General features: G+C 42.4%; 2 protein-coding genes across 2 annotated transcripts in view; one reads left to right on the plus strand and one right to left on the minus strand.

Annotated features, from left to right (window-relative positions):
- Window positions 1-636: 636 nt before the first annotated feature.
- Window positions 637-5,337, minus strand: GCM2 (glial cells missing homolog 2 (Drosophila)). The gene is made up of 5 exons (XM_014940832.1): window positions 5,296-5,337; window positions 3,778-4,030; window positions 3,268-3,380; window positions 1,696-1,821; window positions 637-1,518 (listed from the first exon to the last, which is right to left on the minus strand). Exons 1-5 carry the CDS (start codon window positions 5,335-5,337, stop codon window positions 637-639), a joined length of 1,416 nt encoding a protein of 471 aa, XP_014796318.1.
- Window positions 5,338-6,773: 1,436 nt separating this feature from the next.
- SYCP2L (synaptonemal complex protein 2 like) overlaps window positions 6,774-26,198 on the plus strand; it is a 30,182-nt gene continuing 10,757 nt past the window's right edge. The window contains 23 exon segments of the mRNA XM_014940779.1: window positions 6,774-6,782; window positions 7,058-7,123; window positions 7,582-7,719; window positions 7,807-7,926; window positions 9,050-9,154; window positions 10,518-10,542; window positions 11,536-11,621; window positions 11,756-11,844; window positions 11,946-11,980; window positions 12,721-12,863; window positions 13,324-13,376; window positions 13,748-13,793; window positions 14,486-14,578; window positions 14,672-14,732; window positions 15,170-15,318; window positions 16,171-16,231; window positions 18,645-18,763; window positions 19,205-19,280; window positions 19,362-19,485; window positions 20,121-20,166; window positions 22,315-22,376; window positions 23,928-23,976; window positions 25,111-25,166. Coding sequence (XP_014796265.1) covers window positions 6,774-6,782; window positions 7,058-7,123; window positions 7,582-7,719; window positions 7,807-7,926; window positions 9,050-9,154; window positions 10,518-10,542; window positions 11,536-11,621; window positions 11,756-11,844; window positions 11,946-11,980; window positions 12,721-12,863; window positions 13,324-13,376; window positions 13,748-13,793; window positions 14,486-14,578; window positions 14,672-14,732; window positions 15,170-15,318; window positions 16,171-16,231; window positions 18,645-18,763; window positions 19,205-19,280; window positions 19,362-19,485; window positions 20,121-20,166; window positions 22,315-22,376; window positions 23,928-23,976; window positions 25,111-25,166 — 1,811 coding nt within the window.

A 26,198-nucleotide genomic window follows, 5' to 3' on the forward strand; every position in this document is an offset into this window, starting at 1 on the left:
TGCTGTCGATGCATGGGGTCAAAAAGCAACATGAAGTTAGCATGTAGATTTTCCATTTCTCATTTCAGAGAAACCCCGCTGGTCTTTCTGTTCATCAAATGGATGATGGCAGATGAACGAACCATTCAGGTGAAATATTCAGCAAATAGTGTTGCTTTCATTAGTTATTTCTTTCATTTTCTGCCATTTCTTTCAGTTGACTATAATCTGTAGTCACCTTCCTTCATCTTTCTTTCCCATTACCTGGTAAGCATTTTCTTTTTTGGAGGTGGAGCATTTTCTCTCAAAGCTGAAGGCATTTGGCAGGAGTTGTGGCTACAAGCAGATTGCATCCCCGGTCGGAGGTGGCTGTTGACTTCCAGAGATGCTGGGCCTACACGCTGCCTTCCCCCAGGCTTGTTTGGGGCTCTGCACCTCATGCCATTTTAGAAAATAGGTGAGGCTGGTTTGAAATCTTGTGCAAAACATGCTTCACTCAACACAGCTCCAGGAAGGCACTTTTGGGGGACAAGCTGTTGTGACATACGGCTTCCTCACCTCTCCTCACACCCCAAACCACTGTGCTTAGCATGCACATGGTCAGCACGAGAACGTATTTTTCCACATGCATGCATTTGCCATTTGGGCAACATTTAGTCAATATTCAGCACTCTCAAACCTTAAAGTCTCACCTTCATGCTCAGCATAGCTGTTCCCCACCAGTGGTCCATACCGATAGGTCTCCACACTCTCAGCCGGTTCAGACTTTGTGGGGACTGGGTCATGCTGGTAGAGCAAAGCTGACTTTATCATCCCAAAGTCCTCCTGAATCTTCATCCCTGAATAGATAGCGCCCGAGACATTTTCTGCCACGTGGGTATAGCTCTGAAGATTTTTCATATCGCAGAGGTTGTCATTGTATTTCAGCGTGGATGGCTTGTAGGCCTGGTAGGACACCTTGGTGGTGGTTGTGATGACGGTTTGCAATGGCGGGGCTATGGGAGAAGGGCTGGGACCATACCTGCAGGGGTAGTCCCCAACATAGTAAGGGTGGTTAACACTTGTTTGCATCTGTCCATAGTCACTCCGGTCTCCACTGGTGGTTTTGCCCCAAGCTGATTTCAGTCCATAATGTCTGCCAGGGTTATCGAAGCTCTTATCATGGGTGGTCACGGCGTTGTAGTGAGATCCATTCAAACTGAGGGGATCAGCATCAACGGCAGGACTTGTCAGATCTTTGTAAAATGCTGGGTAAGGGCTGGAGCTTATAAAGGTGGGAACTCCGAACTCGTAGCTGCATGGCCTGGGCATGTAGATCCTTGGATTGGGGCACTTTGAGTATGGCAATAGCTGGTCCTCTTGGAAGTTAGCTGAGTCGTAAGAGGCTTTGTACAGGTCAGAGTTTTGCAGCGAAGGGTAAGACTGGGTTGGAATGGAGAAATTGGTGTCTGTGATGATACCAACCCTTTCTGGGCCATCCATGCAGGGCAGATTCTGTAGGTTGTTGGCGTGGCTGCCACTGTCGTGGTACCTTCCTGCCTGACAAAGACAAGTAGATCTTTGAGATTCAGGAATCAATACTGCCTGCACACCCATGTGTGTCTCAACACTTGTGCTACTGCTCATTTCAGCCCCAAATGAACAGATTTGGTTTGCCCTATGATCCCCAGTACACGCTTATGACATCTTTTTAATTAACTAATGACTTTGACTTACCTCTGAGTTGAGAGGTCTCTTTTTCTGGGAATGGTGAGAAGAGGACATTTGCTTCTTAATTGCACTTCGTCTTGCTTCTGCCTCCAATTTACTCTCTGGCCTGGGGTGGTCATGGACTCCTTTAGCCTAAATTAGGATTAGCAAAGAAATAGATGTGAATGGGAAGCGGGTAAGGTAAGAGAAAATGCAGTAAGTGGAAGGACAGGCAGCCACAGCACGGTCTGTGGTTTGGCACAAGAGAACGGGGAGGAGGAACTAACCAATGTAAATTAAATGTAAAAATAAAATACAGCATGATTTGCAGGTAGATAGAAGGAGAAAGTGAGGGAGAAGTCAGTGAGGACTGCAGAGCTGATGAAGGAGCAAAGGTGTTACCTATGTTTGTGACATTCAGGAGTAGCAGACTAGAACCAAGGGGAAAAAAGATTATAAGTGTAGCTGCAGTTCAGGATCTCAGTTCTGCTTTATAATAGCCACCACTAAAACAGTATAAATAGGCTTTAAAGAGAGGTTTCACACCACCAGATGACAAGTATTCTGTACTCTACAGTAAGCATCTTCTTGAAAAGGACTCAAAAGTGTACCCTAGAAGGCCATCCAAAGATGCTCTGCTATTGAAACATCTGTGGATAAGCAGATCTATGTATCCAAAGTTATATTACTATATGATGAAACAATGTATTTTACATGTCCTTACCCATTACATTCCCCTAAACAGACTGCATATGGTCCTCAATACAAAGTAGGAAACTAAAAATTGCTTTTAAAATGCTGTCCTTTCTCAAATAGAAATTAACTTCTGAGGGAGTATTTATCAACTGCTTTGATGGTGAAAAGCATCAGTTTTCACATGTCTGTAACAGAGTATCTGAATAGTAATAATAATACATGTAAGAACTTGGGTATGTGGTCAGTTTGCTTTCAATAACTAATTGGAGAACAGAATTCACTGCAGCATGGGTCAGGGGGAAAAAAAATATCATCCAGCAAAGAATGTTGTCTTACAGAACAGAAGCTTTTTTGTGAATTTTTTGTCCTAATGTTGATAAAAAATGAACAAATCAAACTGAAATTTCAAATTTCAGCTTTCTAAATTATTTTTTCTGGCAAATTTTTAAGTCTTCTTAAAATTCGAAGGTTATTTTCACATGAAATTAATGAAATTAATTTTCCCACTTCAAATTTTGCAATTTAAGTGAGGCTTTTCCTTCCCCATTTATTTTAATAGGAAATAAATATTACGTCCTTGGTGAGATGCCAGGGTGCAGGACAACCTCTTTGCACATATTTATGTAAAGAGGAGAATTTTAGACACGTATAATGATGTTATAGTTAAAATTGAATGTAGTTAACCCTCAAATGCTGCTTTTAAAAAGACAGCCAAGTGTTAGTGTTTTATTTGTTCTTGCCATGTGTGTACTACAGAGGAATTCAGTCATGTACCAGGAGCCCACTGTGCTCACCATGCTCGGTGTTAAACAAAACAAAAAAAAAAAGAAAAAAGGGAGTGAGAAATATCTTTTTCTGGATATAATCTATATGTGTGTGCACATACATATGCATGCTTTTTACCTGGAAAAATATTGCTTTGCCATCAAGCCTCCAGAAGTTAGTGACTGGGTAGCCACTGTGTCCGCGGCAAGGAATCAGCTCCAAGGCAGAGTTACAGTTCGGGCAGGATTTCTCTGTGGACAGAGATAAAGAAACTACTGAAGACACTGGTTAAAGACAAGAGAGAGTAAACAGAGCTCAAATATGAGCAATATGATCAGCCTTCACTGAAATTCAGATAAAATGTGATGCTGGAGGAAAAGCAACATAGACTATCAAGCATAACGGAATGGTACGGACTAGAGCTGCATACTTGATATAAACACTAATGGGTTAAAGGATTTTAGATCCATTTCCCCTTCAGTATTTACAGACATTGATGAAATGGGGAAATAAGTGTGTTTGTCAGAGTCTTTGCAATTATGCCTTAGCCTGCATGCAAGCGAGGACGATCCCAGTTTAGAAATCCAATCCCAGCTGAAAGGAATGGGGTCCCTTGGGCATCCCAACCCTCCTGGGGCAACCCCTCACTTTGCTGCTTCTGCCGGGCCTTGTCGCAGATGGCAGGGCGAAGCTGCAGCCGGGCTCCGCCGGGCAGAGCGCAGCTCCTGGCACACACCACCACCCCCAGGCAGGACTTCTTGAGGATCTGGCAGTTGTGGTTGTTGGTGTTGCGCATGGCCCAGCCGCTGAGGTGCCTCTGGGCGTTCTTCTCTTCGCTGGAGTAGATGAACCGCACGTAGCCATCGGGCCATTCCTGGAAGACGTCGAAGTGCTTGGGCTCCTGGGGGAGGGCAAGAAACTTTCAGCAGAATATTGCAACCTGGTGTTTTTGCCCTGTTACAAAATACATAACGGGGAAAAAGGGCTTTTTCTATGACCACCCAAGCACTAGAAAAAAAAAGAATAGTTTATTCTGAAATGCTCTATAAAAGGGGAGAAGCAGTCTGAGCTTCCATGTCTCAAAAATCAGGAGCCTTTCTTCTTTTGCATTATGATCCATAATAACACTGTCATCACAGGTGCCTCTTTGCAGTGAGATTACCCAGCTGTAAGAGATCAGCCTTGTTACTGGGACTTACTGACTGGTGTACCACCAACGTGCCCAGATGGGACAGAAGCAACCCTGCTCATACTTGCTATTAAGTTCTCCTCATTGTGGGTTTGTGCACTGGCAGACTGGAAACTAGAAATTTTAGCTAAGGAATGTTTTTTTAAAGGGCATCTAATGTAAGTTGAATAAGTCTTCTCCCTTAAAAAAAGAAAAATTAAAAAAATGGTAACTGTTAATATGCTTCCAATATATGTATGGTTTGGAGAAAGAAAGTCTCAATTTGGGATGTCACTGGCTTTCTGGAGATCCTTACCAACGTGTAATTACCAGGAGCAATGAAAGAACGACCAAGATGCTAAACTCCAAGTATTTACAGTATAAATAAGAGTTCCTGCAATACTGATTTAACATACATCTGTACCACATGTGAGCAATCCCCATGAATGCAGGTAAACTACCAGTATTTACAGCATTAAGTCATTCTGTATTTGCATAGGGTCTGTAAAATTAAATAAATTCTAAGCTGAAAAAAGTTGTGAATTAACAATTTGGAGCTCACAACTAGAAAAAAGCAGAGTGCACATTAACAATAAAATGTTACATCAACAAATCCATGAAATCTCTAGATAGGTTGAATTATAAGAGCAGAAAATAGTCATTCCACGATTCTTTTTGAACATTTCTTTAAATAAGGAATGAAAGAGAAGGAAACTGACCAAAGAGCAGAGCTGAAGATCGTTTTAGGAGTTCACACACAGCTGGCCAAAGCTGCCTATTAAATCCATATTTTTTAAATTACAGGTCATTTTGTATGGACCACTGCAGCCCACCAAGACCCGTGTAACTATACGTGAAAAGGTGTGGAAGAATTTAGCCAGCCATAAAATGAAGCTTTGCTCAGAAGGAAGGCTTTCCCTCCCCAGCACCCCAACCGCCTGGCCCCGCGTTATAACCGGCCGGGAATTTTCCTACCGCGTCCCTTCCCCGCCCGGTACCTGCGGCAGTTTGGGGTCGTTGATGTCCCAGGTGAGCTTCATGCCGGGGGGTGGCGACGGCGGCGACTCCCGCTTTTTTATGCGATCGGGGCGTCCCCGGAATGTGTGTGTGTGCGGGGGGTGCCGCCCCCCACCCTGGCATGAGTCAGAGCCTGCTCCCCACTCCGCCCCGCAAATAGGCTCCACACGCGGTTACCTGAAGATTGGCGGGGGCGGGTAGCGTGGGGGAAGTCTTGCTCGAATCCAACCCCCCCGCCCCCGACCTTTCCAAATTTGGGCAGGGTCTGGAAGTCGGAGGTGCCTCTGATGTTTGATTTCGAGGGCGTCTCGGAACTGCCGGCAGCTTAAAAAGCCCCCGGAGGGAGTCAAAGGGAGCGTAAGAAATAACCTGCTCTTCGGATTTAAACGTAAACGAATTAAGTGCTTTTAAGCATGTTCTCCCTTCACGCTGTGCTCTACGACAGAAGTTTAAAACGCAAACCTAGGGTCAGTGCATCTCACTGATAAGCGTGTTTTAATTTATTATAAAGTTAGAGGTAGGGGGTTTTTGTTACTGTTTTCTTTTAGGAAAAAAAAAAAATAGCCGATAGGGCTTTTGGATGGAAAACGTTTCCTCTTAGCTCTCAGAAATAGAAAGAAAAAGAAATACAGCGTACATAATGTTATAGAGATGGAATCGTTGAAACACTGATAACGCTATAGCCCTTTAAACCATCCCATCTGTTCGGAAGGATGTTCTCATTTGTTCCCCCCCTCTAAAAATTCACTGAACTTTACCTTTAGTTGTGTGAAAACACACCCCAGCCTCTTGCAGAAAACGTTGGTTGTGACCCCCTCGAAAAAGAGTCTCCCCTTCCCCGGGGTCCTCTTTTGTACCCTCCGCTCGGACGGCGGTGCCAAACGCCGCCACCGGTGTGCGGGGAGCGGGGGGGGCGGCATCCCTTCCCCCCCGCACAGCTGCGGCTTATTAGTGCGGGTGCGAACACCCCCTTTCCCCTCCTCCCCGGCCCCCATCACAGAGTTGGGGGGTAGGATTAGGTTTGCTGAGGGAAGAAGAGTGTTGGGAGCTGTGGGAAATGCTGGTGGGGGTCTCCTCTCCGCTCCAGTGTATCTGGTAACCGGCTGTGGTCGTGTGGAGAGTCGTGGGGGAGCGAGGAGAAGCAGCCCCGGTATCTTCCCCCCGGAGCTGCAGCCCGGCCCCCCCCCCCCCCCCCCCCTGCCACTCCGGCTTATTAGTGCGGGTGCGAACACCCCCTTTCCCCTCCTCCCCGGCCCCCATCACAGAGTTGGGGGGTAGGATTAGGTTTGCTGAGGGAAGAAGAGTGTTGGGAGCTGTGGGAAATGCTGGTGGGGGTCTCCTCTCCGCTCCAGTGTATCTGGTAACCGGCTGTGGTCGTGTGGAGAGTCGTGGGGGAGCGAGGAGAAGCAGCCCCGGTATCTTCCCCCCGGAGCTGCAGCCCGGCCCCCCCCCCCCGGCTATGGCCCAGGTAAGCATCGCTCCCTGCGGCGGGGAACCGGCAGCCGGGCCGAGGGATGGAGTTTGAGGGGGAATGGGGACAAACGGCGTGATTTCTGTTCCCCTCCTTCCCCCCCTACAGCTTTGGTAAACGTTGAGTTTGGAGGTGTGTGAGGGTTTTGAAATAAGGAAGGAAAAACGGCCCTTTGGGGAAAAAAAGTGGGGTTAATCTTCAGCTTTTGGGCTTTATTTTTTTTTTTATTTTTTTTTTTTGCTGTGGTTTTTCTCTCCCTTTTCTTCTTAAAGGAAGAAAAAAGTGAGGACCGTAATAAAGAGATGAACGGCAATGTGGCAGCCATAGCAGAAGACTATGTAAATATCTTTTAAATGCATCTTTAGTTTTTATCTCACAGACAGTTATATGCATATTTAAAGATGCGTTTTTAAACGGATATGGGATGAGCTAGAGTTTTTAGTAATTCAATGTAATGTGGCAAGTGCAGCAGAACCCTTAATTTGGTCTTTAGTAAGGAGGAAGAAATTCTTGTAATAGTTACAGGAATTACCAACTGAGTATACTAAAGGAATTGCTTGTATCCTTATTCAGTACCCTTTAAATTACTGAGGTTCAAAGGTCCTATCTTTTTTGGAGATTAAGACTGATGTTTCACCTTCAGATGTAATTGTAAAATGAAATTAGAGAAACAAAATGCAAACAAATAAACAAAAAACCTGCAACTTTAAAAATAGCATTACAAGTGTTTTCTCATAATTAGTGCTGCAACAGCTCAAATGCCCTCGCTAGTTGTTTGCTTTCCCTTGCTCTGCAGCTTGAGTCGCTTCTTGCTGATGCTTTTAAGGGGAAGGGATTTCAGAAAATAAGAGAACTGCTTCAGGAGAGAGAAATAGAGCCTCCCCAGAAATACAGTGAATCTCTCTTCGCTCAGCTAGACAAAGCCCTGAGAAAGGCGAGTACCATAAATAATCTTAACCACCTTAACACCCAGCTCTATGGGCATCAGGTTAATGAAGAACAGCACTCTGTGTTTCTGTAGGAGCTGGACAAGAATGAATTCCAGAACGTTTCGCTCCTCCTGAAATGTATTCAACTCTACTTTAAAAGTGATCTCCAAGAAGGGACGAGTTTGTTTATTCAGCAAGGACTGGTAGAAAAGATGAGTATAATACTGTATAAAAGTTACTAATGTGACTTAAGGTTGCTTGCATCAGGAAAAGAACTCCAAGGAAGTGAGAACTAGAGGATGACTTGTTGGCCATGCAGAAAGGAATTTTTTTTTAATATATTCTATGAGCTGAGTGGGGAAAAAATGCTTATGTTCATTGCATTACTTTCAGTACAGCAACTAGCGTCCATGGCTTTACCTGACTTAATGGGTTTATGGCTTTTTTTTTTTTTAAAAGCTCACAATAGAAGGAGAGAATGAGTTTTGATGAGTCCCATTGTGAAATGATATAGAATTTTTAAAAGCATTTTAAGTGCTCCAGCAAAATACAATTTTAGTAATAGAATTGATGAGCAGTTTGTGCTTTTGTAATTTTAAAAACTGACATACCCTTCATGAAGTTCCCTTTTTAGATACATAGTAGATCAGATGCATTTAACCTGCAATTGAATTTTATCTTCTGGCACAATAGCAGGATACTGATTTCAGCTGGTAACACTTGTTGTAGCAGAAATGCACTTGTGCTGCATCTAGCATAGGGGTCTAGGAGGGAACAGTTAACACTTGCTCTGTTAGCAGAGTTGTACCAAGGAGTCCTCAGTCCAAAATGCTGTAATCCTGCTTTCTAATTATGCTTCTCAGGGATATAGTTGCTCAAAATTCATGTATGGAGAGCTTATTAATGAAGTTTTGCCGATGTGAGCTCTGTATCTCCAGTGAAGCATAGATTTCTAGTTAGCCATAGATGTGTGATGCAATGCAATATATTTAATAACATAAAGTATTAAAATAATGACTCTGGAAAAGCTTCATGAATTTTTAAAACATTATTTCACTGTGAAATGATGTCCTCTAGAAATTTCCGTAGGAGTTACGATGCCACTAGCCCTGTGCATTGTGTCAAGGAAGTCCTGAGCACCAAGAGTGTGTGCCTTGAACTGAGAAAGGAGGGCAAAAGGAGGGAAGAGGGGGATAAGTCCTGCTGAGTGGGAGTGAGGATGGCACTTTTCATAGCCCTCTAGAAAAACTCAAGTTCCTTAATGCTATGTTGGTAGCTAGTTTAAGGATTATTAAGTCTCCTTCCCAGGTTTTAACTGATTCTTTTAACTTTTACCTGGTATCTTGGTTTGAAAGAGCAAGAGCGTTTGTGAACCTCATCGACCCAAGTGAGAATAAATTTTTGATGTTACTACTTGAAGACTTCTTTGACTCTGCATTGGTATGTACATGCACTAAGGGAATAGACGGGTTGCCTTTACTTTATTGGATAAAAAGCCATTGTTGACAGATGGTTTTCTGTTCAAAAAACAAACAGTTGTGCAGACTTTGTGCCCTAGGACTGAGCCTGGGATGCAGCTCAGGTGGTGGGGACGGGCAGTGCCCAGGTGTGTGCTCTGGGCTGGTGTCAGGCTGAGGTTTGACACACCTGGGAGAAGCTGCTGCGGGGGGGGCTGCACAGAACTGCAGCATTTTTGTTGTTTTTCTAACATGAAGCCAAGTGTTTGCTTTGCAGGAAAATGTGCAAGAAGTTCTGATGAATTTTGTAAATAAAAGCTTTTGCGCTGAAGCTCTTTTTTAAAAACACAAATTACTGACACTGAGCTGCACTTTATGTGCAACTGTGTTTGCCAAGGTGGTCCTAGTGATTTGTTCCTGGGGTGTTTGAAACAGCTGACTTTTAAAGAATAATCAGAGCTGCTCCCAATTCTCATTTAGGTTTCTATTTTATGTAGTCATAACTTCAAAGGTATTGGGGGCCTAGTGATGTAAATTTTCCAAAGGAAGAATGCTTCTAGCTTCTTTCCCCAAGCTGTTCCCCTAGTCTTGTCTGTAGCTTACTTGAACTGTGTAGCTTTGTGCATCAGAACTTATTTGAATATTTATGAGCCTTTTTTGGAGGCTTGATAAAAGATATTTGAGCAAAATAATATTTTCTTCTTTCTCTACTAACCACATTGAAATTATATGAAATACTCTATAAATTATTTATTTGTTAAAATTTGATTTCTTTGTCTTCCAAGTCCACTTTTTCCATATGTTTTCTCTGTGGAGGATGAAGTGGGTTTTTTTTATTGGTTGTGGGGTTTTTGCTTATTATTATTTTTAATTTTCCTCAATGGACTTTAGCACTCTTCAGACCTCATATGTTGTTACGATATCTAGTACTGGCGTGTGTAAACATAAAATGTGTTTCTACATAAGCCCATGTGTTCGATAAAAGATGATATCTAGTACTGGCATGTGTAAACATCAAATGTGTTTCTACATAAGCCCATGTGTTCGATAAAAGTAACAAAGAGGTGCCACGATATGGGTTTTCCAGGGAAGCTGAGGGCACCGCACTCTCGAGTGCTGCTGAAATCCCGGGGGGAAGTGGGTGCCATCCTGTATGATCAGGGTGAGCATATGTGAAATACCTGTATCAGGTGGCACTACTTTTCCTGATGTGGGTAAACTAATGTTTTAAGTTATTTAGCCCCTGAAAGGTGTGACAGTGAAGGCATAAACACCTCAGCGCTTTGAGTATTGCTTTTCTTGGGTAGTGGTGTGTTAACGAAGGCTTCCTTTACTTTTTCCATCAGGTGATTTGCAAGTGCAGTAATGAAGGTCAGTATTTTTTTTTTCCCTTCCATTCCTTGATATCCTGAATCTCTGTTTCATGAACACATTTCTTTTTTCTGCTTGAACTCTATCCCCTTTCTCTTCTCCCCTCCACTCCTTCCTCAGCTCTGCGATGTTTTCTTTAAATCCTCCTACTGATTTATCTCCAGTTAATTTTCATTAACACTTAAATCACAAAGCCTACTGTTTCTTTTTGTTTGCTTGTTTTAAATATGCTGAAAAAAATATAATAATCTATCTGTGGTATCTTGTTATTTCACTTGGTGAAATAGAGTAAGGGATGCTTCTGAAAGGAGTTGGGGCTAGACAGTCTGCTCTTGTGCATCTGTTCATAGTGGCTTCAGGTGTTATTCCCTTGCTGAAGGCAACCACCTCTGCAGAACAACGTGGTAGCTCCTTCAGCCATCCTAATTAGGCAGAAGGATATGTGTCTGTCATTCGTTTCAGTGGCAAGATTTTGTCTGTGGCTGCAGCTGGCTTTCCATTAGGGCAGGGGAGCAGGTGCTTTCAGAAAGAGCAAGTATCTGTATGCCTGGACTTCCAGGCTTACAAGTCATGTGAAAATGAAACATTACATTGTGTGCTTGGTAACTTGAGTTTGTTTATCCTTGTAGCATAGTCTAGTGGGAGCAAAGCAGGCATGAGCGTCCTTGGGTTAATATTCTAGTGGTTAGTTCCGTTGACTTTGACAAAAGCTGTGTATTATGGTTTTATCTCTCATGGTTAGTAAGTAGCTTCTCCTTTCTGTACCTATTTAAATAGTTACCCAGGTCAGCAGTTAAAGTATCTGGAGCTTTTGTTACAGAGAAGTTAAGAGTTCCCTTTTCTGTCTAGGATTAGATGGTTGGAAGCTTTGTTTTAAAATTAATTCCCAGCTGGGATATTTTAACTCCTTCAACACAAGAAACTGTAGTTGCTTCAAATTTTATATGGAGACCACCTCATTGCCAGCTGTAACCTTTCAAATTACTTTTCTAGGGAAGAAAGAGCTGGTGAATTTATTTTTACCAGAACTAGGGCATCTAGTGACAGAAGCAAATATTTGCTGTGCTCTGCGGCAGGAGGTAAGACTCCTACTAGGAGAAGAAAACTACAGATGCGTATGCACACAAGTGTGTGTAATTAGTTATAAAGTGTGAAAAATATGTTACTGAATTATTTACCTTACTTTTCTGCCTCCTCTTCTGTGGGGGGAAAGGCTTTGAGGACCCTCAACTCTATACTTGACAGTGTCCCAAGAGAGGAGAGAAAGAAGTTCCCTCTCTCTGAGGAGATGTGCGCACTCACGTAAGTGGCTTTCCTTCCAGATGCTGTAGGTAAATGCTGTCTTCCCAGCAGCAGCAGTTAAAGTTATTTCCACTTTAACTGGTTGCATTGTGTTGTTTCAGGAAAGACCTTGCAAAAACTATACTGGAGGCTGGTGGTAAGAAGTATTTAGTGGTTGTTCTTATAAAGCTGGGCTTCTCTGGCTTTACTTCATCTGCTAATTTATTGTAGATAAAATTATAAATTAAATTATTTGCTTGTCAAGACTTTTGGGGAGGAAAATCAGATACTTCAAGAAAATATTAATCAAAAATTGTTAGATGCAACGATGCATTAGTTCTTTCTGGATAATATTAGTAATTTGTATTAACTAATAAGAAAAGCTAAACTGATGTATGTAGAAAGGTAATTAGGCCAGCTTTATGTACATGCTTACAAAGTATGCTTCTGCTTAATCTTTCAAAAATAAATTTTAACTACTTCACCACGATGTGGACAGATCTCAGTTAATAATGTTTATAGCCTCTTAAGTGAAATCTTTTTTGTTTTCACCTAGCAGTTACACTCTGTAGGGCATTACTGTCGTGTGTCAAATGTGACTTAATGGTAGTGAGTTAGTGACGAGGCTTTGCTTTCATCCCCTCCCTGATCCCCAAGAGCATCATGCATGTGTGTGTATCGTGGTCAGTGCTCCACACCTTGACCTTGCTGGGCCAGGGGGAGCTGAGGGTGCCTGGAGCTAACGTCTGGCTCTTACCCTCCACTGCCTTCCTTGATGAAACTGAAGCTAGCTGATGAATGTGACTGTGTAGTATATAAGTACAAGAGTAGAGATGCTAAAACCCACTGTGATGCTTGGAGGGTGATATTTATCCTGTGCTTATGTTTACCACGTAGATTATGACCTTCAGGTTGCCCTTTCAGAAGCACTTTGTAGGTTAACAACAAAAAAATGGAGGGATGACCTTGTTCACCACTGGTTTGAAGATAACTATCTTGCTGAAGCTTTCAAAGAGATCAAGGATAGAGAATTTGAGACGGTGAGGGTCCTTATTTTGAAAACAACATACTTGACAAGTCTGTATAGGGGCTAGTTCTGGCTGACTTCAGTCAGGATGTCCTTGTAAGAAGTTCCTACAAAATTGATTTTATAAATACACAGTTATTTAGTTATTTGTGGATGGAGGATTTTGTTTTGGTTGTAATCTGGCAAATATAAAATGGCATATTGTTAAAATAGCTCTTATTTCTAAGTTATTTTACTTCTAAAGCATAAATAAGTTAATTTCTGTGGCGTATGTTTGGAGGCTTGCTGGTCATAAGTTGGGTCCAACTATTTGTAGCAATTTCAGTGTTTCTTCTCAGCGGCCTTTGGCATGACACTGACTAGTTAAGAGCTTATAACTGGAATAGAGGTAACTCAGCCCAGTAGAATAACTCTTTGCAAAGGAAATGTAGCCAGATTTTTTTTTCTTTAATAAGATGTCATTTGTCTTGAAGGACTGCAGAAAATTTCTTAACCAGCTAAATGAAAGACTTGGGGATGAAAGAAGGTAAGCTGTGAACAAACAGACTAAACTGCTGCTGTCATTACTGCAGGGGAGAAAAGCTAGGATTGTAAACTGACTTGGGTTATATTCCAAAGAAAAGGATTCACATCACATATACCAATAATTAGTTCTTCTTAAGAATGGGACTTTATTTATTTTAATGGTGGTTCTTTTGAAAGTAAAATAAATGAAGACAAAGCATCACAACTAAAACAGTATATTCTCTAAGCTTCCTCAAGCTTATTTTGCTTCCAGGAATTTATTAATTCTTTTTTTTTGGACAATAAGATTAGTACCGAATCTTAATGGTTTTATCTTTCATAAAGTCAGACTGTGAAGTTGAATGTATCATGTGAAGTCTGCTTTTCTTCCAGAGTCTATTCATTTCCTTGCATATCTGCTTTTGCTGACATGAATGAGGTAATAATCAATTTTCTGGAGTGTAGAGCGTAACGTTCTATTCTAGTTATAAAGCTTGCTTGTTTGTCACTTAGCTCCCAACTTACTGCTGCTGACTTTGCTTTTGTATCAGCCAAATGATAGAGGCAGTGCTTCTCTTCATGGTGGTGATAGAAGAGAGATCTCTAAAAGGAAACAGGAGGACAGGACAACTCTGATTCCTCCGGCAGAGCTGCTCCCAGGCTGCCAGAAAACAAGATTAGCCTGATGGCCATGTAGGAGAGGTCATACTTATAGATCCTGCAGATTGCTTTGCTGCTCTTTAATGTATTCAGGCACTGTTCCTGACAGTTGTATCAAAATAAAACCAAGTCGATGGAAGTTGGTTCCACTGCTTATGCTTATTTCAAGTACTCAGAAACACAGAAAACTTTCACAGACTCTTTCCTGCCACAAATGTGTGAGCGTTTGCGTGAAGTATTGCCTTTCCCTTGGCTGATGTAGAGCACCATCTGACACTGTGGGTACGGTTGGGTGAGCAGTAGGCTGGGAACTTATACGTTGATCCTAACTGTTATTTCTGTAAGGTGTGAGTATGTGTACACACATATGTAGGGGAATACTTTCCAGCTTTGTCTTGTTCAAGAAAACTGAGTAAGACAGCAGTTATGGGGTTTTCTGGGAATGGCAGCATTGCTGTTGTGCTTCCCCAGGTGAAGAAACCATCGGATGAGAAGCTGGAGGAGTTCTGGATTGACTTCAATGCTGACAGCCGGAGTGTGACTTTCTATGTGGACAGTAATGAGGTAATAGCAAAGCCCAGGTGGCCTTGGGCTAGCTGTCTAATGCAGTGGGTGCTTGCTCAGCCCTCCTGATATGGTGGTTTTTGGTTTTCAAAGGGTGCTCTTTGGGACTCAGTGAGGCTGTCGAAAGAAGCAGTCAGCAGTTACAGCCTGAAGGGTAAGGGTTTCCAACCAGCGTTATCATCTGTTTCGCTGTGAGTTTGTAAGATACAGGGAGCCAACCCAAAATCTCACCATTGTCAAAGAGCGTTCCTGTGTCTCCCTCTCCCCCTGTTGTGCACTTTGGTCACCTTGCATCAGCTCTGCTTGTTGGACTGTCTGTGGGCCCATAACCTACTCACTCAACACATCCTCAGCAGGATGTGCTGAGAGGTCAGTTTATAGATGTGGTAGGGCATAGCATAATCATCTAGATCCAGAGAAAGAGAAAGAAATGAGTGAACAGAGTAATTGGAAATGTGTGGGCAAGATGTGAAAGAGACTGTTTTGAAAAAAAAATAAAATGCACAAACACTTATTCAAATGCTTTTGGGGTGATACACTGAATGTCTTGCTCTAAACCAGATTTAACTGCCTTTTTTTTTTTTAACACAGAGGAGGGTGGAGAAAATATTGTTAAAATTTACATGAAGATTCCTGCTATTCTTAACAAAACAGAAGCAACCAAAATCAAAATATCTTTCAGTGCTAAGTTTGAAATCTTAATTGTGCTTAGAAAAGTTCTGGGAGATGAAAAAATGATGGTAAGCTCTTAGTATGAGTTTTTCTTTTCTAAACTATATTACTTGATATACATTGGGCAAAAACATTCAATGGTTTTTTTGGGTGGTTATTTTTTATGTCTGTTTTACAACATATCTGTCATCTCCATAAATGGAGGAATTGTGACTCTCCATGAAAATGTTCTTAGCTTTGGCCTGGATGAGAGATTAGAGACTTTAGGAAAGAAGTTTCAGGGGAATCAAATTTAGGGTTTAGAAGATGTAAGGTTAAACTGTCTTGTTAATCAATTCAGTGTGATGTGATTATTTTTGCTGAGTTTGTGAAGTAGGAATGCCTATGGCATTTCATTTCATAATTCGAAGTATGTACATTCTCTTACATTGGCTCAAAGTGTTACATTGCACAGGATGAGCAAATTGTGACACTAGAACCTGGAGAAGAGGGATGCTGCAAGACACAAACCTTACATTTACTTTGTATGTGGTACTTCTAGATTAAAAGCAAATGTTTAAGACCTTTTAAAACCTCAAGTTTTTAATAAGCTAATATAAAAACAAGGGGGATGGCTGTGTGTGGGTTTTTTGTAAATATTAATATGGTTAATGTTTTATACTTGTGATTCATCCACAGACCATGGAGTTTGCAGAAAATCTTGCGTGCAGTAAATAACTATAGTATAGAGGCTGTCATTTATCCTTGCAGGAGCTGAGACATTTCTAAACAGTCAACTCAAATAGCATCCAATGATTTCTCAATGAATTGTTTCTGGCAATTAACAGCTGTTAGTTGTGTTATTATGTAGCTGACTTTACCAGGTAAAGATTCGACTTATTTTAAGGTCATTTTCACATGAGATTAATTCACACCAACAGAGAAATGTGGCTGAAGAGGGGTCTGCCCATGCTGAGAAGCAAGCCAGGCAGAATGAAGCAGGTGATTTTTAAAAAATTATTATTTTATGAAATTGAAATTGTTCAGTTTTCAAATTAGTATCTTCAGTTGCAGTCACCAGCTTGAAGTTAAAAAGCAACCCCCAAGCTCAATCTTCTACTGTTTGTATCTTGTGAACTTGGTAACTGGTGCTTGTGGTAGATGCTAGTTGCTCTAGCTCAGAGAAGCTTCGGCACCATGGCCAAGTGCTGCTGGGATTGCACGGGCAGAGGAACAGCTCGTGGAGGCTGGATCCATGCAGTGGCAGGCAGCCTGGCGTGGCACATCTCAGCTGATGGCAGGCCTTTGACACGTAAAGAACATGCAGTAGTGTTTCTCCACCAGCAGTTGCAGTGCAGTAGGATGCACACATCTACCCTCCCTTGCTTGCCCCATGTTTGGTTCCTGGTTTGGCTGTGCTGTGTGGGTGCCTGTGGGAGATTCCTTTGAGGAGGGGACAGTGGCATCTGTGTGCCTGTGGAAGCACAGGTCCTCTGATGGACCAGCGCTTGCACCTTGGCACTTCGTGTGCTCTCTCCTCTGTGCAGTGGGTGTATGTGGTGGGACAGCCTCTTCCAAGGCTTTCTGCAGGGAGGCCTCTTCTGCTTCTTAACATGATGTGGTGGAGACTGGGTGCGCTCTGGTCCTTTTAGACCACACAGAGCGGACCCTCAGGAGGGGACAGTGGCATCTGTGTGCCCGTGGAAGCACAGGTCCTCTGATGGACCAGGGCTTGCACCTTGGCACTTCATGTGCTCTCTCCTCTGTGCAGTGGGTGTGTGGTGGGACAGCCTCTTCCAAGGCTTTCTGCAGGGAGGCCTCTTCTGCTTCTTAACATGATGTTTAAGGGAAAGCTGCTTTCAGCACAAAAGCAGGAGGCACACGTGATCAAAACTGGCCTTATGCGGTGGAGACTGGGTGCGCTCTGGTCCTTTTAGACCACACAGAGCGGACAATGCACTGGAGATGCTGGGGGTTGTTGTGGAAGTGCAGCCAGGGGAGCAGAAGTGCTCACCTGCAGCCCTCTCTACAAAGAGGTGAGCAGTAGCTCAGCTCCTCTCTGCAGGAGGTGACCTGCTGCCATGTGCAGGAGCATTGTGAGTTCTGCTGTAAATGGTGTCACTTCCCATGCTGCCAGTGAACATCTGCAGGATGTTTCCTTCCAGGCCTGAGTTTAATTTTGTTCCAAATGTGATAGATATTGAGGGAACACAGAGCCTCAAAGTACATACATAACGCTTGGGTGCCTGAACAAAGAAAGGTCCAAGCCCAGCACTTGTCCAAGGGGAAGAGAAAGTAACTCCTTCCTTTCCCTCTACCTTGCTCTGAAGTTCTTCTGTAAATCCCCATCAAGGCTGTGACCTGTAGTTTAAGGAAAAGCTGCTTTCAGCACGAGGCACACGTGATCAAAACTGGCCTTATGCAGGAAATGTTTCCTCAGATCAATTTCAGTAGCAATTTGGGAGGTGGCTTTTTTTCTGTATCATGATCTTTTCTCTTTGAAGACTGGGCTATACCCTTGCTGCAAAATTGGCTGTACTTCAGTTTTTGTGATAAGTGATTATTTTTTTGTGTGGATTATTCCTTGATGTAACTTGCTTAACAGATCATTCCAGGTCTTCTAAAACAAGGAACTTGCAGCTCTATTTCTACTGCTACCAATCTCTGTCTCAGTAAATGAATCGTAAGTTTGAAGAGCCCTTAGGTTAGGTAGTGTTCTTTCTGTGCCTATGTTAAAAGCAAATTTTTACTTTCATCTTAGTTACTGTGCATTTCAGATTCTTCCAGGTGAATAGCTAAAAGAGCTAATTCCAGCTCTAGATGTCTGAGATAATGACTTCTTTAGTAGTCCTTCCCATTTTCTTCCATTTACAACACAAAATGAGCTAGAATGGAAGTTCTTCCAGATTCTGGAGAAGCTTCTTCATCAGTGTCCACCATGAAGCATGCACAGAGGCACAAGGTGGACACTGCTACTTGAAGCTACTGGGGAGTAGAAAGGGCAGAAGGTAGTTCATCTGTAGCAAATCAACTTCTGCAGTTGCCTGGTGGAGATTTGATGGAGGGAAAAGGAGATGGAAGATCCTGCTGGTCTGTTGCTTTAGCCATGCACAATTGTTCTGTGTCTTCCAGAGCGAAGAGTCAAGGTAGCAATAAGATGATAAACTTGTACGTATTCATATAGTATGAGGGGCTTAAAAGGGGCAGGCTCAAGATGATGTTTGTTTAGTATTGCAATTCTACACTAGGTAATTTGGAGATGTTTGGGTTTTTTTCTATTAAACAAGATCTTGAGATGTTTGCACCTAGTAAGTTGTGCTGTTACTTTTATGCATGTGTGTAAGAATGGAAATGAAATGCCTCTGTGTGTGTTCAGTTGCTGTAACAAAGTTCTCACCCCATTGCTGTTCCGCAGTGACACCCGAGTCCACTAATCCAGAGGGCAGAAAAGATCCTTCAAACTCGGAAAACATGGACTCGCTACCAGAGAGCTTAGCCTCTGAGCACAGCCCACACTTAACAGCCACTGTATCAGTAAGTGTTTGGTGTATGGTGAAACAGTCCTTGTGCCACTTTCCCCCCTCCTCCAGTCTGCTTTTTTATTAGGTGTGATTAAAACCTTCTTTCAAAAAAAACTAGTTTGTACCCAGATATGACAATGCTTTTAAACTCCATCTTATATTGGTGAGAAATCAGCCCAAACACTTGCCTCCAGAGCTGCAATTTTGGCAAAACTGCTTTAAAAAGAAAATAAGTTTTACTCCCTCTTATACAAGGGAATGATGTGATGCTCTTAGTGAGAAGCTCATAGTATCACTTACATGCAACCTAAAATGTTTTTGTGTGGTTAATGATGAACTTGTCATCCAGCTGTTGCAACAGGCTAGCACTGAAAGTCTCTGTTCCCCCTCAAAACTCCCCCACTTTCGTATTGGCCATATGCATGCTCTGTTCATGTTTCATGTCTCTGAGCAGAAAATGGGTAACTCTGATGTCACCATGATGAAAGTGAGCCAACAGACTGAAGTGGAAGATGCTAACCAAGGCTCAGGTCAGGCATGGCTCCCTTCAGTTCCTTAAGTCTGACCCAGTGGTGTCACCCAGATGACATGGTGAAGGCTCTGCTTTTGAGGGCCTTACAGCAAAAGCAGATGAAGTGTTTAGTAAGTAGCTCCTGAGGGTGAAGCTGTACTTTCTTTGCCTCCTTCAGCAAAAAGGTCCAAAACTCCATCTCCAAGGACAAAAGCTATGCCTAGGTGAGTGCCTCGGAGACAAAAAGTTGTGAAGTGGCTGGGTTTTTTTTTTGCTTTTGTCTTTTGTTTACCTTCATCTGGGGTTTTAATGCATGTGATTTTGAGGTTTATTCCATCAAGTAACTGGAAAAAAATATTCTGTTTTGCCACTCTGCCTAAAAAGGCTGGTTGCCAAGAGTTACAATCCTTTGGAGTTGCAGATGGTGATGTTTGGTTACTGGCTTGGCTGCTACTTTGGTGTTACTTTTCTTTCTCATCGATTTAGTCTGAATGCAAAATGAACATAAGCTTTATTACAGAGTATAACTTAAGCTGTGTAACTGGAGCTCACCACATGTGTAGCTTTTCATAATGAGGATGATGACTTGTGTGAAAGATCATGTGCATTTGAGTTCACCTTGGCATTAGTAATACATTTTTTCAGGGCTTTGCAGGACAGCATTTCTTAGAGGTAATGAGTTGGACTTCTGTAGAGCTACTGATTAGCTTTTTTACCTGTATACGTTTTTAAACCACTGCTTTCGTGCTAATTGCTGTAAGGTTTTTTCCCCACTTCATACTTCATAAACTGACTCTTTGGGCTTCAAATGAACAGCCCCTCAGCACTGCATTCCCCTCACGTGTCCTCTTGTCCCCAGTGAGAAGGCCCTAGAAGAAGACCCCATGGAGGAATTGACACCAAAGGTATGTTTACTGTGGGGCCCACCTGAATGAAGAGACATGGGGCAGGGAAGAGATGGTCTGGTGGAGCTGCAGAAGGAAGCTAGGATGGGTTGACTCAATCCTGCCCTTGAGTGGTGTCCTAAGCCCACATAGTGTCATTTGTACCTGATGTAATGTGCCATTTGGCTCCAAGAGTGAGCTGCAGAGGCAATGGCTGCTGGCCTTAGCCTAGTGTGGCCCAACCAAGTGATTCAAGCTCAGCTGAGTTCATTCAGTGTATAGCACTCAGTGGTGGTGTGCTGTGCTTGTGTCCAGGAGCATGGTGTGTGGGCAACCAGACCAGCCCTCTGTGGGACAAACGTATCACAGACTTACCCGTGGCCTGCAAGAGCAAAGGTTTGCTTCCTGAGAGGAAGCGAGTCTTGGAATTCTACAGGCATATTTATTCAGTTTTGTATCTGAGCTCTAGTGATCTTCCCACACTAGATCTCTGTACTCCTGGGATAGGAGCTTGCAACCTGGGTAAATTAACTATGAGTAACCGAGAGCCATCTAGAGTTCTGTTTCATCAGCCAACTTGAGCACTGGGAAATACCTATTGATATGTCTAGATATAAAAAAATAATCAATGCAGTACTTGAGAGAAATTAAATTCCCAAAGCAATAATTTTCGTTTGGAGTAAGGAATCATATTTTAGACTCATTCTTGGGTTTACATTTCCATGAGCTAAGTTTAGATTATTTTAAAATTATTTCTTAACTGACAGTTCAAAGGTTTTTGTAACAGTTGCCTGCTGCACAATGAATTCAGAGCTTTTTAACTACTTCTTTCTGTATTCTCCCACCCTTGGCCTCCCAATTTTTAGCTCCAGGACTCCCATACTTTCTGGCAGGAAAGAACTGCAAGAAACTGGCTGTTGCAATAGAAGTGAATAATGTTTCCTGGCACTCGTTATCTCTGCTTTTAGCAGGCTCTAGGATAAGAACATGACTTTGCGTATTGTAGTTTTAGATTCTGCAACTCTTTTCTTTACAGAAGAATGTTACCTGGGTAAAGAGAAAGGGGAAAACACGTTTGGCCAAGCAGAGGACTGAAGGCAGGTATGAGCCGTGGGCCCATGTAGGGTCTGGCGTAGCAGGTGATTTTAGACCATTTCTCGTGCTAATGGGGACATGGAGTGCCCATGGGCTGGGCTGCCTGAACAGAACAGAGCAAAACAAGCAGGAGGTTATGAAGGGTCATAAGGTCTCAGTGGGAACCTTCGGGTCCCCAAAACAATAAAGACTTTAGAAGCTAACTCTAGGCTGCCAAAAATTGCCCTCACTTCTGTGATACTATGTCAGGTTGGCTTTTCCATTTTTTCCTTACCCAACAGTAATCCTCCCATCCTCCAGTGAGTTGGGTAATGAGTGGTAATTTCTCTCACAAATACCTTATCCTTTTCAGATGTGGCATGTGGGCAACCAGACCGGCCCTCTGTGGGCCAAACGTATCACAGACTTACCCGTGGCCTGCAAGAGCAAAGGTTTGCTTCCTGAGAGGAAGCGAGTCTTGGAATTCTACAGGCATATTTATTCAGTTTTGTATCTGAGCTCTAGTGATCTTCCCACACTAGATCTCTGTACTCCTGGGATAGGAGCTTGCAACCTGGGTAAATTAACTATGAGTAACCGAGAGCCATCTAGAGTTCTGTTTCATCAGCCAACTTGAGCACTGGGAAATACCTATTGATATGTCTAGATATAAAAAAATAATCAATGCAGTACTTGAGAGAAATTAAATTCCCAAAGCAATAATTTTCGTTTGGAGTAAGGAATCATATTTTAGACTCATTCTTGGGTTTACATTTCCATGAGCTAAGTTTAGATTATTTTAAAATTATTTCTTAACTGACAGTTCAAAGGTTTTTGTAACAGTTGCCTGCTGCACAATGAATTCAGAGCTTTTTAACTACTTCTTTCTGTATTCTCCCACCCTTGGCCTCCCAATTTTTAGCTCCAGGACTCCCATACTTTCTGGCAGGAAAGAACTGCAAGAAACTGGCTGTTGCAATAGAAGTGAATAATGTTTCCTGGCACTCGTTATCTCTGCTTTTAGCAGGCTCTAGGATAAGAACATGACTTTGCGTATTGTAGTTTTAGATTCTGCAACTCTTTTCTTTACAGAAGAATGTTACCCGGGTAAAGAGAAAGGGGAAAACACGTTTGGCCAAGCAGAGGACTGAAGGCAGGTATGAGCCGTGGGCCCATGTAGGGTCTGGCGTAGCAGGTGATTTTAGACCATTTCTCGTGCTAATGGGGACATGGAGTGCCCATGGGCTGGGCTGCCTGAACAGAACAGAGCAAAACAAGCAGGAGGTTATGAAGGGTCATAAGGTCTCAGTGGGAACCTTCGGGTCCCCAAAACAATAAAGACTTTAGAAGCTAACTCTAGGCTGCCAAAAATTGCCCTCACTTCTGTGATACTATGTCAGGTTGGCTTTTCCATTTTTTCCTTACCCAACAGTAATCCTCCCATCCTCCAGTGAGTTGGGTAATGAGTGGTAATTTCTCTCACAAATACCTTATCCTTTTCAGATATTGGCCCAGTTCTTTGGCATTGTGTGTCCTAGAGTTTCAGGACTGTCTCTTTCTCAGTTTGTCCCCTTTCCTCACACCCATATATCGGTCTTCTCACGTTCAAAGCCAGCGGGCGGGTGGGTGGAAGCACTCAAGAGTTTGAGGACTGTCTGTGGCACTGGAAGCTGTCTTATTGCACACTCCTGCTGTGCTCTATGCCATCCAAGTGTTGTGTGCGGGGCAGGAGAGTAAATGAACCGTAAGTGAGGATCCTGCTGCCCTTCTGGCTGTTCCAAGGCTTCTTTGAGTGTCCCGCTTTGGTCTCTTGGCTCTTAGTTAAAAAAACAAGTGTTTAGATTTTTTTTTTTGATTGCTTGGAAATAAGAATGGGAAAACGTGCTGCAGGACTTCATCACTACTACAAGTTCTGTGTTTTAAGGACCAAATAGCTTGATGCAGCAAATGCTGGCTGTAAAACAGGAGTAGCCGTGCTGAAGTTAGAGATGAAGAAGGTCTTAGTTCGGTCATTCTGCTCCCTCTAGTGTTTAATGTGACAATGACCATTTTTAAAGTTTTGGGTTTTTTTTCCTTCAGGAGGCTTTAGCGAAAAGAGTTTAGTTCTTTGGTCTTCTATCCTTTCACTAGTAAGAAGGGAAAGGTGTATGTTGAAAGCCAATTGTAAGATTTTTTTTTTTTTAAATAGCTGCGATTTGGAGAAAGAAATAAAGGTACACTTAATCTTAATTGTTGAAAGGCATGGAAAAACATCTACATGCATACAGAGAAGTGCTTAGGGAACAAAGATTAAGTACTAGAATTTTCAAAAGGGAATTAAATGGATTTTCTTATTTTTAAATTCTTCTGAAATTTTATCTTTAAATTCATATATGACTCTTCCTACTACATACTATAAGTGACATATGGAAACAAAACGTCCACTATATAAAAATGGTTAGGCTAACCTGTTTGTATCTTCTGAATATTTCTCTTAAAATTAAAAATTTCTAATTGGAAGAAATATAGTGTGAGAATTAAATAAGACGATAATAGAGACTAAGAAGGAAAGGAACAAGTATTTCTTAGAAGCTGAAGAAACAGCATTTTTTAGCATATAAAGTATTTGGATGTGTACTGTATAACAGTTCATAAGAGAGTGGGAAAAAAGTTATATAGGTTGACTGTTCATGCTTGTATGTCACTGCCACGTGTACACTGTCTTGCAGGAAGGACTTCTATGACTTTGAAAACTCAGACTCTGCAAGCCATGAAAAGGTAAATTTGTGGCAGAAGCTGTTAGGGGATACGCTAAAGTCCCAGCTCAGCAGCTGACAGAGTAGTAATTTGAAGCAGGGGATATCTCTGCAGTAAGGATGGACGTGCTATTATAGCAAACCAGGCAACTGGGAATTTGAGGGTCTTGTTTTTTCTGCATGGTGCTGTACATGGAATATTTTTTTTTTTTGTGATGGGGAGAATGCTCATCACTACTTGAATTTTGTGGCGAGTAATGTATGATAAAACCAACTGCAACAGGAACTTGAGCTCTTGCCTGAGTGAAGCCGTGGGATATCTTTGTGATTGAAGGCCAACTTCTGTTTGCATTTTACTGAATAACAAAAACAGATTGCTGGGCATCCGTTGTTTTGAGCTCTTAGGCTAAACCAGAAGAGACTGAAATAATATTTTTTGAGCCACACTTTGCATGTTGGGAATCCCTGGTTAAAGACAGTCATCATAAAGCTTATATTGGAAATTCTGCTTGACTTATGTTTGCAGACTGTTAGGAAAATCAAATAAAAATGAGTGGCTCTGCCTGCTTTGAAACTTTGACCGGTGTGGGTTTTCCCAGGAAGCTGAAAACTTGCTCCTGATGGCTTCCATCAAGGTGGCTCCACCGTACAAACCTTTTGGCTTTCAGCCTCTTGCCCAGAGCGGGTGGTGTCACTGCTGCCTGTTAATTCAGAGGCGGTGGGTGCTCCTTGGGACACCCCAGATTTGTTAAAAACTGGACACCCACTAATCCTCGCTACTGCCACTGGGTGTCAGCATGAAACCCTGCTTCGTGCTGCTCTGCACCATGTCCCAGCAGCCCTGTCCAAAGGCTGTCCAGGTAGCCTGTGCTGCTGCTAGTGGTGTTATTGCTTAAAATGATGCTTCGTATGATGTTATTGCTTAAAATGAGCGTTATTCATAAAACAGTGAAAAGATAAAGTAATTCTGTTTCAGACAAAACTTTTTGATGTAATTTATGATGCTTTCAATCAACAAATCTCAGTCCATTAAAAAGTTGAATTTCCATGCTGGACTTGTAATCCATTCCTCCTCTGGTACTTGTAAGTTCTGATATATTTTAATTTTGTAGATTATTTCATGGGGTAATTGGAGAAACACCTGGCTCTCTTTTAGGTTGCTGAAGCCAAAGGAAGGATACTTGGCCAGAAAGTTGCTTCACAAAATCAGAGGTACAGGACTATATGTGCACCATTTATGAACCTTTTTTTCTGTGAAAGAAGAGTTCATTGCCCTAGTTAAGCTGGTTTAAGTTGGGATCAAAAAGGCTGTGCGATGTTTCTAATAAAATAGTTCCTTGCTTAGTTGCCACACTATCTATGTTATCAGTACTAATATTTAAATGGTACCTGAAAATATAAAACTTACTAGAGAAAATAGTGACTCCTGTCCACTCTGTCAGTAATAGTACTTTAATTCTTAAACATCTCAATTCCCTGATCATATGCCTAAATTACTGATTAAATTTTGGAAAGATGCTTAAACCCTCTATGTTGCTTTGGCTACCTCCAGTTATAGCAAGATGTCAGGGACTTGCCACCTTTAAGGATGTAGCCTACTTTTTTTTCTTTAGCAAGTTTCTGATTTCCAGATATTCTCAGATTGTTAACGCGCAGTCTTTAGCCAAGTTTTTCTTCTTTGGTTGGTTTCTAAAAGTAACAGTTTGGTGCAGCTGATCTCCTAAGAAGCCCCTTGCCATTGCTATTTGACTGTGCCTCTTCTGCACAGCTGCGACGTGCTGTTGCAGTGCCTGCTAGTCTAACTCGGGTCTTTATGGGTTACTTGGCAGGAGTTATGAAACGAGGAGCAAGAATGAGGAATCAAACAAGCTCGAGAGAAGGACGGTACGTTGTGTGCGCTTTGATTGCTCTGTGTATCTACCTGTATGAATTGGCTGAAGTTTAAGGCTTACCCAGCACTGATGTGGAGGACTGTGAGCCTGGTACCCTCAAAATGGCCTGCTTGTTGCTCCTGAAAGTGGTGCTCAGGGTGCATCAGAACTGCCAGACCCACAAGTGAATGTCTGTGTTCATTTTTTCTTGCTGTGCTCTTGGCTACAGCTGGTGCATGCCAAGGCTTTCCTCCTTGCAAGAGCTCTTTTATCTGGGTGCAGAAGGAGGTGGGGTATGAGGATGGAGGATGCTGCAAATCCAGTGTTGGCAAAGGGCAGGCATGTGCCTCGTGGTGTTTTTATAGTGCTGGTT

Source organism: Calidris pugnax, unplaced genomic scaffold, assembly GCF_001431845.1.
Source record: "Calidris pugnax isolate Ruff unplaced genomic scaffold, ASM143184v1 scaffold8, whole genome shotgun sequence".
NCBI lineage: Eukaryota > Metazoa > Chordata > Aves > Charadriiformes > Scolopacidae > Calidris > Calidris pugnax.